At 41.9% G+C, this 18,015-nt stretch overlaps 1 protein-coding gene across 6 annotated transcripts in view; it reads left to right on the top strand.

The window, feature by feature from the left end:
* RIPOR3 (RIPOR family member 3) overlaps positions 1-18,015 on the top strand; it is a 58,122-nt gene that overhangs the window by 34,818 nt on the left and 5,289 nt on the right. For all 6 annotated transcript variants that reach the window (XR_008734320.1, XM_027813505.2, XM_055723106.1 and 3 more), the window contains 11 exons: positions 877-1,022; positions 7,944-8,073; positions 9,055-9,639; positions 10,789-10,928; positions 11,771-11,903; positions 12,674-12,782; positions 13,987-14,148; positions 14,313-14,471; positions 15,600-15,802; positions 16,083-16,166; positions 17,025-17,115. Coding sequence is in view for 5 of the 6 variants with exons in the window: in XM_027813505.2 (XP_027669306.1) it covers positions 877-1,022; positions 7,944-8,073; positions 9,055-9,639; positions 10,789-10,928; positions 11,771-11,903; positions 12,674-12,782; positions 13,987-14,148; positions 14,313-14,471; positions 15,600-15,802; positions 16,083-16,166; positions 17,025-17,115 (1,942 nt within the window). In the remaining variant the exon portion in view is untranslated. The remainder of the gene's footprint in view (positions 1-876; positions 1,023-7,943; positions 8,074-9,054; positions 9,640-10,788; positions 10,929-11,770; positions 11,904-12,673; positions 12,783-13,986; positions 14,149-14,312; positions 14,472-15,599; positions 15,803-16,082; positions 16,167-17,024; positions 17,116-18,015) is intronic.

Here is an 18,015-nt window from a genome sequence, read left to right as displayed (position 1 = left end):
AGTTTTTTTTTAAAAATTTAAAAAAAATTGAGGAGTGCCAAAGAGTGTTCCAAGAGGAGCCTAGCAACATAACTTTTGCTGGCTTTTAAAGGAGATGTAGGCATATAACTAATTCCTGAAGTGGACTTTAGGCACTTGTGCTAAAATTCTGTGCTGAGTCTGATGCTTTATGTGCTTCTAGAACAATCTGACCTTCAATTGGAAGTATGTTTTAATAGCGAGCATTTGATTTAGGTTTGATTTTTAAAGTAGCTGAAGAAGCAAAGTGCCAGCCTGGGAAAAAACACAGGCCTGTCCCTGTATTGATAACAAACTCAGAGCCACCTGCAGAGCTAGAAGGAAGAACTGACACAAGTTCCAGTTTTGGTCCGCAGCTGAGTTCAGGACGGTTAGGTCACAGTGGATGCAGCCAGGTGTGCGTCCAGATCCTTTAGGCAATTGAGAGCTGAAATAGCCTGGTGTAGGTAGGCTAATATACTTGTCTGTAATATATATATTTTTATGAAAGTTTTTCTAATATGTACAGAAGGTAGACTCTGTACTATAAATGACAACTGTTTGTATGTGTAACAGAGCTAGGCTTCCCAAATTTCAGACTAATTTCTCTTAAAATCGTAGTCTACCAAATGCTGTTGTCAGAAGTGCTGTAGAGCTCTGTCTCTCCCCAACTCATGGAACTCCTTTCCTCTTTGCTAGCCATCTGGCGTATTCCTTGTGGGGTTACCGTCTCACAACAGTTTCGGAGCCCAGAACTGAGTATCAAGATTAAGTTTGTGGGCCTCAGAGCAGATTTGAGCCTGGGGTGTTCTTTTTTTCCCATACATGTGACTTAGGATTGTCTGGTAAGATGAAAAATGGATGTGTTTGTCCTTTTAGGTGACAGAGCTGCGAGGACTGGCTACTATTCTGGTTGGTGTCGTGACATGTGACAGCATAAACTTCTTTACAACCAAGCCTCAGGCAATCATTGTGGATATAACTGAACTGGGCACGATCAAGTTACAGTTGGAGGTCCTCTGGAAGTAAGTACAGCTTCAAAGGAAAAAAGCTGGAGCTAAACATCTGAAATAAATTAAAAGGCTCCTAAGTGCGTTAGTAGCATTCAACATCATAGTCCTTCTTCTTTTTGCAGAGCAGGTGCAGGATAGATAGCAGCCTCGTGCTTGCTCACAGCAACCCCAGCTACTGTGCCTGATCTCTGACTCTGGGACCAGGCCTCAGGAAGGGGAGGGAAAAGGGACAGAAGCTATTTCTAAGACCCTTTTTTGTTCTTTGTGTTTATGTTACCAGAGCCGTGGCTAGCCACGTAAACTGGCCAGTAGGCTTTTACTTAGCTTACTGCCCCTCAGAATGAGCGTTCAAGTCTGGCTCCAAGCAATGTATGTACATCTATAAAGCATGGACAATAATATTAAAGATGATTAAATGAAAGGGAAAATAGCAGCTTCTAGGCACAATGAAGGAAAAAAAAAAAAAAAGTAGTGGAATTCTAGGACAATCACTTTTAACAGGCCCCAGTCTGTTAAAAAAAGCTTTCCCAAAGACTTAGGACCTTCATGTTTGCACTGTGATTTCTACATAAGGCCTGTTCATGCACTGCAGGGGAGCTTGGCCACAGATGCACTTTTAAAATAGCTGAGTATTTTCATGGTGCCTGTGATTTGTTAAATTGTTTTGTAATTTAAATCTGTAACGTGATTTTGATCGTGAATTACTGATGTTATTAAAAGCAAATTCTCACTTTTGTGGATGCTGCACTGGAACTTCCTCACTCTAGACGGACCAGCATAGGTTTTTGAGGTAGTACTGTTATTTCTGCTTTATGGGACTGTTGATCCATACTGAGAGTCTTGTCTGCTGCTAATCAAAACTTTTAAACCTGTTTCCATTTACTATTGTCCAGGGGTTAATTCTCACCATCTTAGTGAAACACACCCAACTAAACAATAGGCACTCCTCACTTGTACTTCTGTGTATGGCTTACTGCAGTCCTTGGTTCTTCCCAGCCCAACATGGCAAACAGGCATTTGAACACACCTGCGTGATAAGGACCTTCTTTCGGCCTTTCTACTGTGTGATGACTTGTGGACCTAGGCTCTCTCCAGGAAAAGCAGAAACTGAGCGGTGTTTAGATTAGGAAGGGCAGGGAGCTATGCCTTGGAGGCCAGACTTGCTTATAAGTCAGCCTTGTACAACTTTTCTCAGGCCATGCTGGTTTCTTGTTTTCTTAAAAATTACAAGCTTTTTTGTCTCAGAGTATGTGGTAAATGTGTGGTCTACCAATGTGCCCAAAAGTCAAACAGATCTTCCAGTAAGAGAAAATTTTCCCTGTCCTTAGGGTGAAATAACCAAATCTATTTTACAATTGGACTTGATTTTTTTTTTTTCCCCCAGGTCTTAATACCCTGTTTCTACTTTTTAATTACCTTTGGGAGCATCATTTGACTTAAACCTTATCACAGCCTTTTAAGCCACAACAGGAGAAATGCCACAAAGGTTTTCTGTTGCAATTCCTGTTCAGGTGTTGATAAACAGCTTTCAGGTTGCATTTCTGGGGTTCGGGAAAGAAAAGCTTTATTGATCAACGTCTGTTGTGTGTGTTGTGGTTCTTGAAACTTGCTGTTGACTTGTATGTGCAGTTGGGCTGGAAAATGACTCTTGGCAACAGCATCTGAAAATTATTTTCAAACACACACATTGCTGTAAGTCAATGAGAAATAAACTCACACAGCAGTTTTGCCCACACCTGTTGTTTATCACACTTTTTTTTCCTCCTGAGATCTAACAATGGGCATCAGTATATGTTTTGTTTTGGTGAGGCGCTGCAGCTGCTCTGAGACTTTTGAGGCCTCTGTTTCTTATTTGAGAAGCTGAGCCACTAATTAGTTGGGCAACAAAGCCTCATTCCAGAAGCCTGCTGTGATCTTGCATTATATGCCCTATGAAACTTCCCCTTGCTTGTGCCAAGTTACGTATGTATTCCCATTTGAATTTGAAAGCGGAGACATTCATGGCAGAGTTATTGAAAACTGCGTGGAATGGGGATGGTGCAAGTTGCATTATATTTAAAAAAAAAAAGTAAAAGTAGCTTTTTAAAATGACAGCCTTTTTAAATGAAAGCCAATTAAAATATCATTTTGACATTCGTATGCCTTAATATTGGGGAAGGAAGGAGCAAAGCGGGGCACGGGAGGATATATGGGCTCTTGTACATCCCTGCAATGTGTGATGCCTTCATTTGTCATCTCTCACCCTGCAACAAGCACCACCAAAACTTGAATCAGGTTTAATCTGGATATAAAATGATCAAAAGCTCTATATGAAGTTTTGGAGCTTGCAAAGATGCTTTTCTTATAAGGGAGGTCCCTTTTTGCCTGACTTCAAGTCTAACATCTTAGAAGCTTCACTTGTGCAGTGAGGGAGACATACTTTTTTTTATTGAACTGGTTATAAAATCTGGTCTTGCCCTAATATGGGAAGTGCTGTACTGAGAGATGGCACATTCATGGTGGAGTCTGGAAGAAATCGTTTCTACTCTCTTGTTAACCCACACAAATGGCATCTAACAGATTCACTTCATTTACTTTTGTTGGATCTACTTGCTTGCCTTTCCTGGCTGTCAGTAACTTGTGTGAATAATTATGCACACAAGTTGTTCCTATAAAAGGACCGTACAAGGAAAACCCCTTCTTATTCTGGGATATTGCATAGTTTCTCAGATAACAGCCTAAATCTCCAAAGCAGATGATATTTGTGAATAAACTTTCTAGAAGAATACAACTTATGTTGACATTTTATTGTTGCAGTAGCTTGCAGCTCAGGGTGTAGCTTTTGATTGGCAAGATGAGCATTTCTATGGCATTTGAGACAATCATCATCCAGCTTTTAGAGCTGGCAACAGCTGAGGCAGGGTTAGCGGTGACGCATTTTCTTTGGGAGTTAATCCTCACTTGGAATTTTTCAGTATATGAGAGAACTCCGGCTGCATGTCTCTGCTGTGTTTAAGGTCTGTGAAATGCATTGGTATCCTACCAAGTGGATTCTCCAGAGCACTTCTGTGCAGAACTGGCAGGCTCCTCCTCTTTGACAGCCTGTTTTGGTGAAGTTGTTTACACAAAAGAGAAGTTTTGTGGTGATAACTCAGGGAGTTTCTATTTTCAAAGATAGAGTACTCAAAATAACAGTTGGTTTTTTTCTTTAAGAATAACTAAACAAATCCAGCTGATTTGCCCAAACTTCCCTGAGAAGCAGGCTTTCAATCTAGACCTGCTTTGTGAGAAATCCAAATGTAGATCCCTCTTCCATTTCTAAATGTATATTTTCTTTAAATAGGCCACTAGTCTTCTGGACTCCTAACAAAAGTTCCTTCGACTCCTTTATAGATTATGCCATGAAGAGTGTGAATGAGCTTGGGTCTGTTGCAGAATGGCTTTGTTGGCCAGTTTGGCAAAAGGCTTTGGTTTTTTTGCCAACTTAAACAGCAGTCTGAATTCTGTCTCTTACATGAGGGACAAAGAGAAAGCCTGTATTCTCTTTTCAGAACTTCAGTTAGCACCCCGTACTGGGATCTAAGGGTACCAGCCAGCCAGAACCACTCTCCTGATTTCTGCCACTTTGAGCGTGTGCTGGCCTGGCTTTCAAAGCATTCCCGGAGTAGGATTTTTAAAAAAAAAAAAAAAAAAAAAAAAAAAAGTAAAGGAGAATAAAACCAGGGAAGTCTGTATTTTTGGATACGTACCTACTGCTGGTCTTGCTCTTATAGATGAAAACTTATGTGAATCGGTAGTTACTCATGTAGTCCATCAGTGCATGTCTGTGCTTTTGATGGAAGTGATGTTTCATAGCTTAGTCTTGTGATAGGCTGTACTAACCTTGAAACCGGTGCTTATTATGCTTTAATGGGTAGGAGAGACCCAACAACAATCACACTGTTGCGTGGGCATTTTCACCTATATTCAAAATGCATAAAAGAAATCTCCTGATTAACAGCAAGTCCAATCCCATTGACCAGAGCTTTTTCTGGATTAATGCAAGCCTGGATTCACAGGCTTGGTAGTGGGGTTCGGACAGGTCTATCCACCAAGAGCCCTTCTGGCCCAGTGCTGTTTAATACATGGAGCAACTGGACAGAAGGGGAGGGATTAGGGCACAGTCTTGGCAGTGGGAGAAAGGAAGGCAGAGTCTCTGGGGCTGAAGACTGAACTGAGTTCAGCTCTTACGTGTTCTGTCTGATTCCTTCTGTTCCTCTGAAAGCGTAAACAAGGAAGTGTCCTCCTTACACACCCAACAGACAAATGCAACAGGTTGAGGGAAATGGTAGAAATCTGAAGCATTTCATCCCATCACAGGTTTGGTGGTTATGGCAAAATAATATCTCAGTGGAAATCCATGCTCAGTGCTGGCAAGGCTGAGGTACCTCTGAATGTGTGCGGATGCAAAGCTGCTGGTGTTTGTGGGAGGTTCAGTCTAGGAAACATGAGCGCCGATGAATTGTAAACCCCTTCAAGGTCAGGCTGGGCACGTGTATTTTGGAGCTGGACACTGAAGTCCTGCAATGGTGCTAAGGCAAGCTGAAGGAGCGTTATGTGCTGCATTTACGTTGGCCTTAACAATGATAGCATTGTCATGAATTTAGTGCCAGCATTGTAATTAATCATAACCAAAGGCCAACATGTTTGGCAATATAGAAGCAGAATGGGACAACAATGATGATCAGACATGTGGGGCTGCTTTCTTTAATAGATTTTTTCAGCCTTGAAAAGGTGTTGCTGGATAATACTGTGCAGGCATATAGATGTTTGCTGTGGAGGATGTAGAAAGAAATGATCAGCTACCATTTCTCTCAGTACAGCCACAGAGACACCTGCCCCACCTCCCGCCCTCTCAGAGTACTTGTTCCACAATTTAAAGTTAAATAATGAAAGTTCTGAATACTTTTGACCTACACAGAGATTTTGTATCAATGATTTCAGGAAGTGACTAGACAAGCTAAGAAAAAGCGTGTGGCAATTAAAGGTAATAGTCTGCTTGCAAAGTCTGGTGCATCAGATCTAAGCTGTGGATTGCCTCAAATTTGAGTATGTGTCTGGGGAAAGCCTACTATATTTGACTTATTTCCTTTGCTTTTCCCCTGAATATCCCCTGCTGCCTTCTGTTAATGTCAGGACGCTGAGAGAGATGAATTCGTAGATCTGTCCCAGTGTGGTGTTTTGTTTGCTGTATGAATGTGGAACAAGAGGATGGATCATGCCCAGAGAGCTTACAGCCAAGAGATAATAGATGCTTTAGAGCAGACTTTGTTCTTTCCTTCACCCTTGGCTTTGGTCTCTCAGCTTGTTATCTTGCAGTAACAGGGAGCATGTACTTGTTTGGAGGGCAGCTGAAGAGCTGCGTTTTGCTAGAGGGTTTTAGTAATTGTCAAAGGGGCAAAACAGATTTAACTTGTTATTCCCGTCCACTTCCTCCAAAGCGTCATTTTGCATTACTTCATTGCTATATTAAAAGCTCAACATGAAAAATCTGAGGAATGGATCCCTGTGACTTTTCTTAAGAAATGCCATGGATGGGGAGTAATTTGCTTCCACCAGTAAACATAGCAGGCTCTGGCTAAAAGGCTCTTACTGTCAGAAACCCGATTTATTTTCTGCATAGTGAGACAGTGCAGATGGTTGTTAATGTGACTTCATGGAACTGGCCTGTTTGATGAACCCCAGCTGGGTGACACTGGTAAATTTAGCCAATTAACCTGTATTAGGCGAGCTCGCAGAGCATTACCTCCACACTGAGGAAAACAGCGGTGTGTTGCGCTGCAGGATACTGTTGAGAATTGTCCCTGTGCAACATGAGAAGCTGGAGAGAACTGGAACTCTGCTTTTCAGCTTCTGCTACAGAGAAGTTAATTTCCCTGTAATTGATTAGTCCTTGTTTTCATTTGGATCTTTTCAGACTTCTAGTGGTTCTATGTTGTACAGCTAAATGCTACTGTTTGGTCACTGTGTTCACATCTATGAGATTACAGATTTGTTATAAACAATTCACTTTTTTTCAAAATGCCAGTACTCAAGTGGATAAAACACATTTTCTTTCAGTGCTACAAGGCGTACAAGTAGGGAACTAAAGTAGCACGTAGGAAAAATGAACTTTCTGTGTTTAACTTTACATATGTCTTCCCTGTCCTGGTTAGCTGAGTTGTGTTTTGGGAGAGGAGACAGTTCATCCAAGTTTGCTTAGGCTGCTTTGCAAAGAAGTTGGGAAATTAATGGCTGTGATGTAGTAGGTAATCGGGAAGCCTTTACAGCAGGACTTGTCAAACTCTTGTAGACCATAGCTAGTATCCTCTGGGGCTAGAACTAGATTCATCCGTGACTGTATGAAACACATAACTTGCCATATACCACTGCATAAGCTTCCTGTGCCAGCCAAAGGGGTTGTTTATTAATGTTTGAAGGATAATGAAGTTTTTTTAGTGGCTTTCCCATGTAGTGTGTGCTCTGCAGGAGACGGACTAATGATAGTTTTCCTTTATTGCATGGGTTACATTTCCTTCCTATCTGGTGAGGTGTACGTCTCACTGTCAGGCTGGTGGCTGTCAGCAAGCAGCCTGTGCTGAGCTTGCCAGCACTGATGTCAGTGTAGGACACTGTGGAAGGATGGAGAGCACTGCAGGCTCTTGGCCTGTTGCACTCTACTTCCAAAGACTGTGGCATGGATCTCTGTCTAAAGGGCGCTGAGAATTCTGTGTAAAATACAGAACCATTTCACCTACCTCTTTCTTTGCTGCTGCAGTCAAAGATGCAGGTCAGAGAGGCAATCACTCCTTCCTTTTATTCCCTGTGTTGTTTACTAAACATTACAGTTCAAGTCCTAACAGCTGTTCCTGCTGCTAAATGTTTCTGTGCTTTCTGGTCTTACTGACACTTAGGCATTTATGTTTTCTGCTACAGCCCCTTTGACACAGAGAACCTGTTTTTGTCACCTGGATCCACTGCCAAGTTTTCTGTGGGTAGCAGGAAGAGCTCATTGTACAGCTGGACCCCACCAAATACTCCCAGCTTCAGAGAGAAGTACTACCTGGTGAGTATGCAGAGGAAAGCAAAATGCAAAACACCAGCCTCGGACTTGATTTTTGGAATAGATTAGGCTCTTGATAGAACACACTCAGAAATGTGGAAATGTAGCACTCCAGGGCCTTTGCATCTGGGGGCTTTGTAATACAAATTTTTTTAACCCCTGTTCTTTTGAGTTCTATTTTAGATTTTGTAAAAGAAAAAAACCAAACCTGCCAAATATTCCTCTTGGCAGCCAGAATGGTAGGGGGGTGGGCATCTGCTCTGTGATTCTCTAGTGGGAATCAAACTAGGATCCAGTCTGCCTCAGTAGCCGTGGAGCAGAACGACATCTTAGAGGTGCTGTGTGAAACAAGCCTTCCTCTCCCTCAAGCCCGCTTTTTGCCAAGTGTAGCCCAGGGGAACAGAAGACGTTGCCTTCTTTCTCGTTCATTCAGGAGGGTTTTGTTTTAATGGTTGTTTTATGGTCCTGTTAATTCTGCCCTACATCTCAAATACATCATATATATGTTCCCCTAACATCAAGTCTAAGGCAGGTTTGGTGTAGCCTCACAAGGCAGCAGAATATGCAGTTTTTTCAGAAAGGTTTATTATTTGTATGGGCTACGTTGGACTCTTCAAAATGAACATTTCCTGTAACCCTATTTTCATATCCTGTCCTGAGATGATGTGACATGCAAGCTGCTTGGCCAGGTTCTTTTTCCAGAAACATTTTTTTTAGCTGACTTTGTAACTTTCATCTGAAATCTCTAAAGCACAGTTACTGCTGTTCCACGTGGTTAATCCAGTAAGCTCTTCATACATTGTTTTAATTGTTTCTTTTGCCCGGTTTATTCTGACCAGGCTCCCCTGCGCAGAAAAGCCCCGTGATTTCGATCAGTTTGGGCGTGTGTGTTTCCTAGAACAGGAAACCGTAGTTCTGTATCTTAGGCGGTATCTTGCACTTTTCAGTTGCATGTATGCTCACTTACGAATCTGTTTGCTGCAGTCTGTTTTGCAACAAAGGCAGAACCAAGGGGATGCAAGTGATGAAGCTCAGCCTCCCAGCATATTGAGCTACTTGGCTGCCTGTGATTTTGATGTACATGGGAGGAACAAGCCTCACAATCCTGCAGAGACAAGTGAGGCAGACTCGTTCAGCTCTGAGGATCAGAAGGGAACAGAATCCAGAAATACAACTCCAGCTCTAGACCATAGGACATTACCGTTGGTGATTATTCAAGAGGCTTGTGCAGAAGAGCGACAGCATCCTCCTTCAAATCACACAACTCTAGACATCCTGAAGAAGACGCCGTGTGTGGATGGTTTTCCAAATAACCCATCTAGTTTTCTGAATCGTCACAAAGATAGAAGAGATTCTTTCAACCAGACCAGAAATCGCCATCTTGCAGAGCAAGAAGACATTAGCCAGAAAAGCTTGAATTCTGCAAGTGACCTAAAACTAGATGGACATACAAAGTCAATTGATAAGACTCTCCAAGAAGTATTAAATTTGTTGAAATTACATGATGTGAAGCAAGCCCAACTAGAGAAACTGGAGTGCCAGGTTTCATCTCTGAGGGATAAGTTAAAGGTATAGAAGTGTTTTACTCTTGGTAGATGGTGTAGCTTCCACTGTTACTCCTAAAACTGTAGAAGTTCCATGACCATGTGGTGAATTTGATTTAATCACGCTATCAGCAGCACGTTCCCAAAAAGTAAGTTTGGCCACCAGAGGTCAGGCACTACTCAGAAAAGGCAGCCTTGAGAGCGAGCTAAACTGGAGCACCATGTTGCACAGCATCTCTCGGAGACAGCCTCCAAATGCTGTGTGCAGATCAATAATCTGGAAAAAAAAATTAAGAAACTGCATGCACTCAAAGCAAAAACTACTCTGGGCTAAGCAGAATCTGAACTGTATGTCAGAGCCTCTGCATGTTTGGTTTCGTTGTTGTTTTTCAAATTTAGTACACCTTGAGATGACTGCATGAGTTCATCAAACCTAATGTTTCCCCGGGATCACTTAACTTTTGTAGGCAGTTCAGTCTGTCTGACAAGTCCTATGATGCTGAAAACATTTTTTCTTTAGGGGAAGGGTCCTGGAGAAGAGCTTTCTGCAGGCAGTGGGTTATACTGCAAGTATAGTAGCATTGTAGTATGTGGAGCCAGTGTGTCCCAGTCTCCAGACTTGGGAGATTAGATGAAGTCCTGCAGCACCTTAGGTCTGGAATAATAAATGACATTAACAAAACTGCACTGACTTCCTATTCCAGTGCAATCACTTTAAAAATAGAAATTAGAAAAAATAAACCAAGTGCTCTCAAAGCTGCCTTTCCAAGGGGGAGAAAGTTAGTGGCCCCATGAAATCTATTATTGGTATGAAAGTTCCTAGAACAGACCCCTAAGATTGCTACTTTGAGATCTGAAACAGGGACTAAGTGAAAATTGCAGTGATGGCAGAAGATGCAGAGAAAATGAGCTCACATCCCAGCCTTAACAGACATGACAATCCAAAGACGAATACACGCAGATTAAAATATTGAAGCGTATTTTGAATTTAATTAGTAACATTATTTTGGGATCAGAGTGCTGTACCAAGAGCTAACTTTCCTGATCTGTAAGAATGAAATCAGAAAAGCAAATTGATTTTCTTATTAAAAGTGATTTGAAAACCAACGAGGAACTCATGCAAAATGGCTTGATAACTGCAAATAACAGTATTTTCCTTCAATTCCGTTAACAGCTAAAGACACTTCACCACAAACATTCATCTATGGAAAGTCTAATGGTGGAGACAGTACTGGAAAGTTTTGACTTTTTAAACGCTGACTGTAGTGCTGATGAGCTTTCGTTATTTGGAAGCGTAAGAACAGGCAGTATCAGGTATGTATCTGCAGCACTTCGTTATAGGGGACAAGGGAAAGGGGTCAGGAGGGCTGATCCCAGCAACACTTACTGATACACTGTACTCGACTAAGTAACAATTGTGCAGAGTTGCTAGTGGTATGAACATCCAGGATAGAAACCAATTTTTTGGAATGCTGTGAGATTTGTAATTCACAGTACCTGCCAGATTGAAATGGCAGGAAACTTAAACTGAACTTACAGAAAGCGTTGCAGAATGATACCTGCAGGATATGGTGGCCTGACATGCAGGACTGCTACAAACAGGCGGCAGGAAACAAGCTTATCAGGGTGATGCTGAACAGTTCTTCACTAGCAAGGGAGAAAGCTACGAGTAACTTTGAGCTTTTCTACCTGTTCTTCCTTTTGATTTCAGTGTTGCATTTTGCGAGTTGCGTAGCACCGAGACTTACATTCCAGAGCTATGAGCCTGATCCTGGGAGGCTTACTACGCTCCCGGTATCACAGAATTGGCAGAACACCAAGGGATTTGTCTGTTACATGTGCTGCTTTTGCAGTTCACCAGCTGCAAATGAGCCAGCAACTCAATTCCCATTATCTGGAAGTATCTTTTACTAGTATTGATTCTCCAAAATGGCATTTTGTGGGATCAACTGATCTGGTATTACTGTTCTGGAATGAGCCTTAGAAATTAAGTCCTTATGTTTTCAAGGAGTGTTATAAATGCAATAGAAAATGCTGTTAAATGTCATCTGGTTTGTACTTCTGCAACTTGCTTGAAGGCTACTACTGAGACTGCACATCTTTGTATTTAGTGGTGAGAAGTTTTTAACTTCCCCCCCCCCCCCTCATCTCAACAGTACATACAATGACAACACAATTCAATCCCTGAGCTGTGACAGGAGAATAGAAACAAGAGATGTAACTACTGGTGATGACAACTTAGATGCACTTTTGATAACTCATCTGAAGCTGTGCAAAGGTCTTCTGCAGGTAAGGAATAGCCTGTGGGTTTCCAGGGCACTGGCTGTAATTGTTGATTCTGATTACGAACAAAATTGAGTATGTAGCAGATTCTCTTACAAAAGCAGAAAGACTCAGAATAGAAATTGAGTCTAAAACCTGCAGTGTGTACATGTGTATGCACAGAACATGTTATACAAAACTCTTACACAAAGCTGCTTTTTTTCAGCATCTGGGTTTTGCTGAAGCTCTAAGTAATACCTTTGTGCCCAAAGCAGGCTGCTAATGCAGTACGACAGGTTTGGGTTGAATTGTGAATTGATAACAGGTAATTAATTTTTTAATGAATGAAAAACTGCTACTACTAGGAAGAAACTGCTAGCATGTAAGGCAAGAAAAAAGTCCTCTCTCCTTGAGACTTTCCTCAATTAATTTCAGTTATAGTGTTCAAGCACATTATCGTCCTCAAAGTATTACCTTTGGTGAGGATGAGCAGCAGAGGACAGCGTAACTGTTAGTATTGATCTGCTACAGGACAATTGATCTGTTAGTATTGATCTGTCAACGGACAGGGGCGGAGAAGAATGCCAAACGCTGGACAGGCTGTCCCAGCATAACGCGATTTACACATCCTGTTCTGCTCGGCAGTTTTGACTCAGAAGTGGCCTGTCCACGCGGTGATGGGAAAAGAGGCCTTTTGAGAGCAGCTGCTGTGCTTTCTCACAGCAACAAATCCTCGTTCATCTTGAGCTTGATACTGCCTTTGTTTCAGCTACTAAGATAAGCATATTTCTTTTCAGAAACTGAGGTCACCAAATGTAGCCCAGGTTGTCCAGGAGAGGATTTTGGAAGAAGTGTCGGAGCAGACGCAAGTCCTGCGGGATGTCTTGGATATGTCTGTTGAAGAAAGTGAGTAACTACGTTATTCCAAGGCATGCCGGGGATTTCAGAGGTACAGATAACTGCTTGAGCTTCCCCAGGCATATCAGGGTTTCATTCTAAATTTCTTACAAACATTCATGTAATTAAAACAGCTCTTATATCTAGATTCTTAGAAAAAAATCCAGGGCTTGTTGTTTGCTTGTTTTTTCGCCTGCAAGGAAGGAAAAGATTTGAAGACGTTCGTCTCAAACAGTAGCTGAACTGGTATGTCTTAGAAACAGGCATATAATAGATGGAGTTTGCAGTCAAAGAACAGCAGAATAGCCTTAATAAAATCTTCTTTTATATCTGTGCTTTTACTTAGTAAACAAACAGCCCAAATTCTGTACAAGTTTGCCAAGACGAGTTTGGTGTGCAATTTTCCCCTTTCTCAGGCCTTCCCACTACTAAATTCTTCCATTGCCTGTTGGATATGACAAAATGATAAAGGCACAATGGGAGACTTTGAAGGCTTTTGTTCTCATCTTGGTAAATATAGCGGCAGGAATGCAAACGCTAGTTGGAAACATTTGCTGACAGATTTTATCCCGAAGGAGGTGAAAATAAACTGTTCCCTGGAGCAAAGCTCTGAAGGGCCTTTGGGTACGACGTGATGAGGGAAGTGTAGGAGTCCCAAATGCAGAACACAAGTTCATCATCTTTGTAGGTAAGAGTGAGAAATGATAGGGTTGAAATGACAGCGAGATGCCACAGGGTATTGCTTCAAGTGCTCTTCTGAAGTGTTTGATGAAAGAAAGCCCGCTCAGCCTATGCGCTGAGGTTCAGAGTTCTCCACTCGTGAAGGTAGGTAAGACAGGATCTCCAGAGTGCTTGGAAATGGCACATCTCTTGCTGATAGAAGTGGAAACAGTTAAACTCACAGAAAGTTCTTCTGAAACTTGGCTCAGATGCTGGGATGAAATGAACAAGAGGCAGAAGAGCTGCTAGGCATCTCATTCAGGTCTTGTAATAAGCTCGTTTAGGAGCTCAACCCAAGCTTGGTGAAATCAATGCTTGCAGATGTTAAAATACTGGCAGCAAATCTCCAGCTTTGAACAAAACTATCTAACGCAAATACAAGTTAATGCTGACACGTCTCTAGATATGCCATCTGCTGCCTAATTTCTCATGTAAAATCCATAATCTGCTAGAGCTCATTGACTTTTTAAAATGTGGTTATTTTATTTTCCAGTTATTCAGAAGACTAAAAAGAAGAAGCACTATCTGAAAATCTGGAGTGATCTTGCAGAGCCTGGCAGCATCTTGTTTGCTTCAGCAGAAAGATTCCGTCATGCACTGAAATACACGTTGATGCTCAAAGTGAAGGAAAAATACCCGGGTCAATTAGAAGCAGGTACCAATCCATTCCTTGAACACAAGGCCACTCTAATCTTATTGCATGGCTAAAAATTGTCCTTATACATTTTAAAAATAAACTAAAACTCTTACTCATTTTAAGCAGCTTACATCTAACCAACCCTTCATTCTTTCATTTGTTCTTTTCCGTGTTACTTTCAGTATTGCAGAGGTTCCTGGAGCAGATCATCACCTGTGATGGGTTGCTCTCCTCTCCGTACCTCCAAACAGAACCAGTTACTTTATTCCAATTTTATAGCTACCTGGAGAAACACCACATTACCAGCCTGGAGAAACACTTGGGAAAACTTGCTAAAGAAGGTAATGGCAGTGCTTGGCTCCTTCCCTTGAACTGACAAAACCAGCAGCTGGCTGTTGCTCTGCAGGTTACTACTCATGGTGTACTTCAACCCAACCATTGCACTGAAAAATTGTTTCCATTTCAATTCCCCTTGTGACCATGTAATTTTAATTAGAAGAGGAAAGACATGCTTGACTCCCATATTTAACCAGGTAGAAGAAACAAAACGGAAATGTGAAGGATGGGTTTATCTTAAGTGCCCTAAAAAGTGGGTTCTGTGATATTGCGAATTTAAAGAAGAAAGTAAGTTGGCAGCAACCTACAGCTGGATTTAAGGACTGAGTAAATGTCTCTATCTTTGTGTGACTGTTGCAGCTGTAATCAGAGACAGGTAATAGCAATAAAATTTCCGAGGTTACTAATGTGCATTTTCTAGCACGAGGTAGCTGGTGTCTCGCTGAAGCCTAGTCCATCATGTGAAAGTACTTTAAAACTTAATCTGTATCCGAAAAGAATTGTTTTAAAAATAGTCCTGATACTGGCTGCATCTTTAGTCTTATTTTGATGCCGATGACTCATCTGGTGGGGAACTAAGAACACATGCATTGCTTGTCAGTGAAAAAGACCTGGAATATTCTTCAAATTGAAACTGTAAATCCGGTGCCTCATTTCTTATTTTTCAAGAGATAAAGGGTTTTCTCTTTGACCAGTACAGCAAGGTCTTTCAGGGATCTTTAAAAGTATTTTCCACGATTGTGTTTTCCATATTGTAGGCAGTAGACTGCTTTTCCTAACGTCCAAAGGTGTAGGAGTTCTTTTGCACTGCGTGTTGTACGCAGTGCACCGGGGTCCTAAAAAGGGCCAGGGCTTTGCTGCACCCTGTGAAATAATATTGTGAACTAATAATCTCTGCTCTGTTTGTCAGACAGTCTTGGCACAGGAGGAAATGAAACAATGACAGGGAAAGAAGCCGGGATGGTCAAAGGGGCAGTCATCCCGATTTGCTTCCTGCTGTGCTTGGCTTGCTTATTAGCCATGCGAATAACTAACTACTCGTGGCTAAAGGAGCCTGCGCTAGCGAGGAGCTTGTTTTTTCTTCATAATGTCTTAATTTGTCAGTTAGTGAAGCTGAATCCTCTCGCTTGCAGCGATGCTCATTGAGGAGCTCCAATGCCCTGGACGGCTGAAGACCCTTAAAAAATTGAAAGGAAAGCGACTGAACAAACTCCAGCCTCTGCCGCAGACTTTACGGCTGCTTGGGATTTTACAATTAGACGACAACCACCGCGTCAGCAAAGCAGCCACATCCTGCCTCTCCCGTGCAGCGGCAAACAAGAACTTTAGGGAAAAGGTAAAGACCAGAGTTCTTACTGGCTTTTTTGAATAGACGGTGAAATACACGGAACTTGTTTTATCCTAAAATAGCACTATTGTCTTCTCCACACTTCATTAATCTATCAATTCAAACCTAAACTACATCAGTATTCAAGTGCGTTGTCTATGTCTTTTATTCAGTTTCAGATGGGTAAAACTGTGCTTATGGCAGTCTGAATTTGAGTGCTTGATTATGCTTATAAACCTTATTAAGTTTATAAAGCCTTTCCTCTCTTCTTTTTATCTTTTTCATTCAGGCCCTCTTTTTTTACACTGATGTTTTAGCTGACTGCGATGCAAGGCTTCAGCAAGCTGCATGTTTGGCTCTTAAAAACCTCAGAGTAAGTATTTGCTGTGTGTGTCTGGCTCTTTTTTTTTTTTTTTTTTTTATTTTTTTAATTAAAGCTGGTAGGGTTACTTTTTCAGCTTCCTTTTTCCAAACTTTGGAATACTATTGATGTTATTACTCAAAAGGCAGCAGGCAGAGGGAGCTGCAGGCACCTTGGAGTGTCTCCGTGTGCTCTGGCAGGCGGTCCCACGGCAGAGAGGATGTGTCTTTGAACTTCTGCGGCATCGTTGGTGGTGAAGGACAGCAGGCGCCGTCTGACTCGGGGACATCTAGCGTGCAGAAATATGAGCGATAGTCAGCTACATATGGAGGCAGTTCTAAAGCTTTAACTATAGAAATTTAAAGTTACATCAGTTCTTTTAACGATAGCTCATTACAGTCAGAAAATAAAAGTAATATCTGCATTGCTCTTTTAAGAAACTATCAGAACAGCTTTCAAGCTTTCCAACAGCCACAAGCCAGTAGTTGGTTTGCACACAAGGGGTTATTGTACGGTTTCTGCAAACCTGTCAGATTTGCAAACCGACTGTTGCCCTTGAACAAGCTGCATTAAGTCTTTCAGTGGAAGTCCTGATTAGTTTATGCTAATCCAATGGCACTGCAGCAGTGACCTGTACCCTAGCACTGCTACACTTCTTCACGCCCTAAACCAGGACAGAAGGTAGCAGAGGTGAGGTCACGCTCAGAAAAATTAACTGCAAGCTGACACATTGAGGGAGAAAAGAAAGGTCACAGTAGAATTCAGGTGGAAGAAGGGATGGGAGGAAGTATGTATGTGTCCACCTTGCAAAAAATGTTCATGAAAATACTTGCTGACAAGCTACTGTTGCAAACTTTTCTTCTCAAACAGGGTGTTGAGAGTATTGAGCAGGTTGCCCAGCTGTGCCAATCTGAAACAGAGGAAGTCAGGAACGCAGCCAGGGAAACAATGCTGTCCTTTGGTAAGTCCTTCGTACAACTGTAACACGGAGGTTCTGAAAAAGTAATGTGAAATAGTGGAGAACGAGAACAGGCCTGAAGTTCAGCCTGAACACATCTAGGACAGTGGAAATACTTTGTAAGCAGCTATTTCACACCATTAAGATAAACTTTGTCTCGTGTGTAACAACCAAAGCTCCCATTAAAGTCTGTAGATCCAGACCAAGGAGATTCCTGTAGGATAAAGTGCTTTAAGAAGCGCTGGACTTTTTTACGAGGTATCAGCGCTTTCAGTACTTACCTGCCAGTGCTGATGGAATACTTCTTAGTCATAGCGCTGGCATCGGGAGTCTTCTCCTCTAGATTTCGTAAAAAGGACGTTGGAACCTGACAGATCCCAGTAACACCTCTTCTAGTGCTGAGATTAGCTAAATCGATTTAAAGATATATGTAAGAACAACAACAGACTTCTTGGGTCTGGTAATCTTTTCTAGCCACCTGCAACCTGACTAACTCTAATTTTGGTGTTCCTATTCTTCTTCAAATGGTTCCACTCTGAATACCAGAGAGGAAAGAGGATGAACAGAATGGATTTATACTGGTTAATTACTTGTTGCTTCACCTGAATTCAGTAGATCTACAGTGGAGCTGACCTGCTAATGAAATGTCAGTGTTTCCAGTTTGCTACTGGCCAGTATTTGTACTTCTGCTGAGGGTGACGGGGAATGGCCTAGCTGAGTATCTGCAGTGCACAGCTGCTGTGGAGGATGCCCAGTTTATCTGGGAGACAGGAACTTCCTGGTCCTGATCTTCCTGAAAACACGTTGATTCATGCTTAGTTCTGGGGATCTCCAGCCTTGCCTCACAGAAACACTCAGACTCACGTGTATTCCAGAACAGGCTTTCCACCTGCGATGCTCCAA

Source organism: Falco cherrug, chromosome 10 (genome assembly GCF_023634085.1).
Source record: "Falco cherrug isolate bFalChe1 chromosome 10, bFalChe1.pri, whole genome shotgun sequence".
Taxonomy (NCBI): Eukaryota; Metazoa; Chordata; class Aves; order Falconiformes; family Falconidae; genus Falco; species Falco cherrug.
The sequence above is the reverse complement of the archived record's forward strand: the minus strand, read 5'-3'. Positions and strand labels throughout refer to the sequence as shown.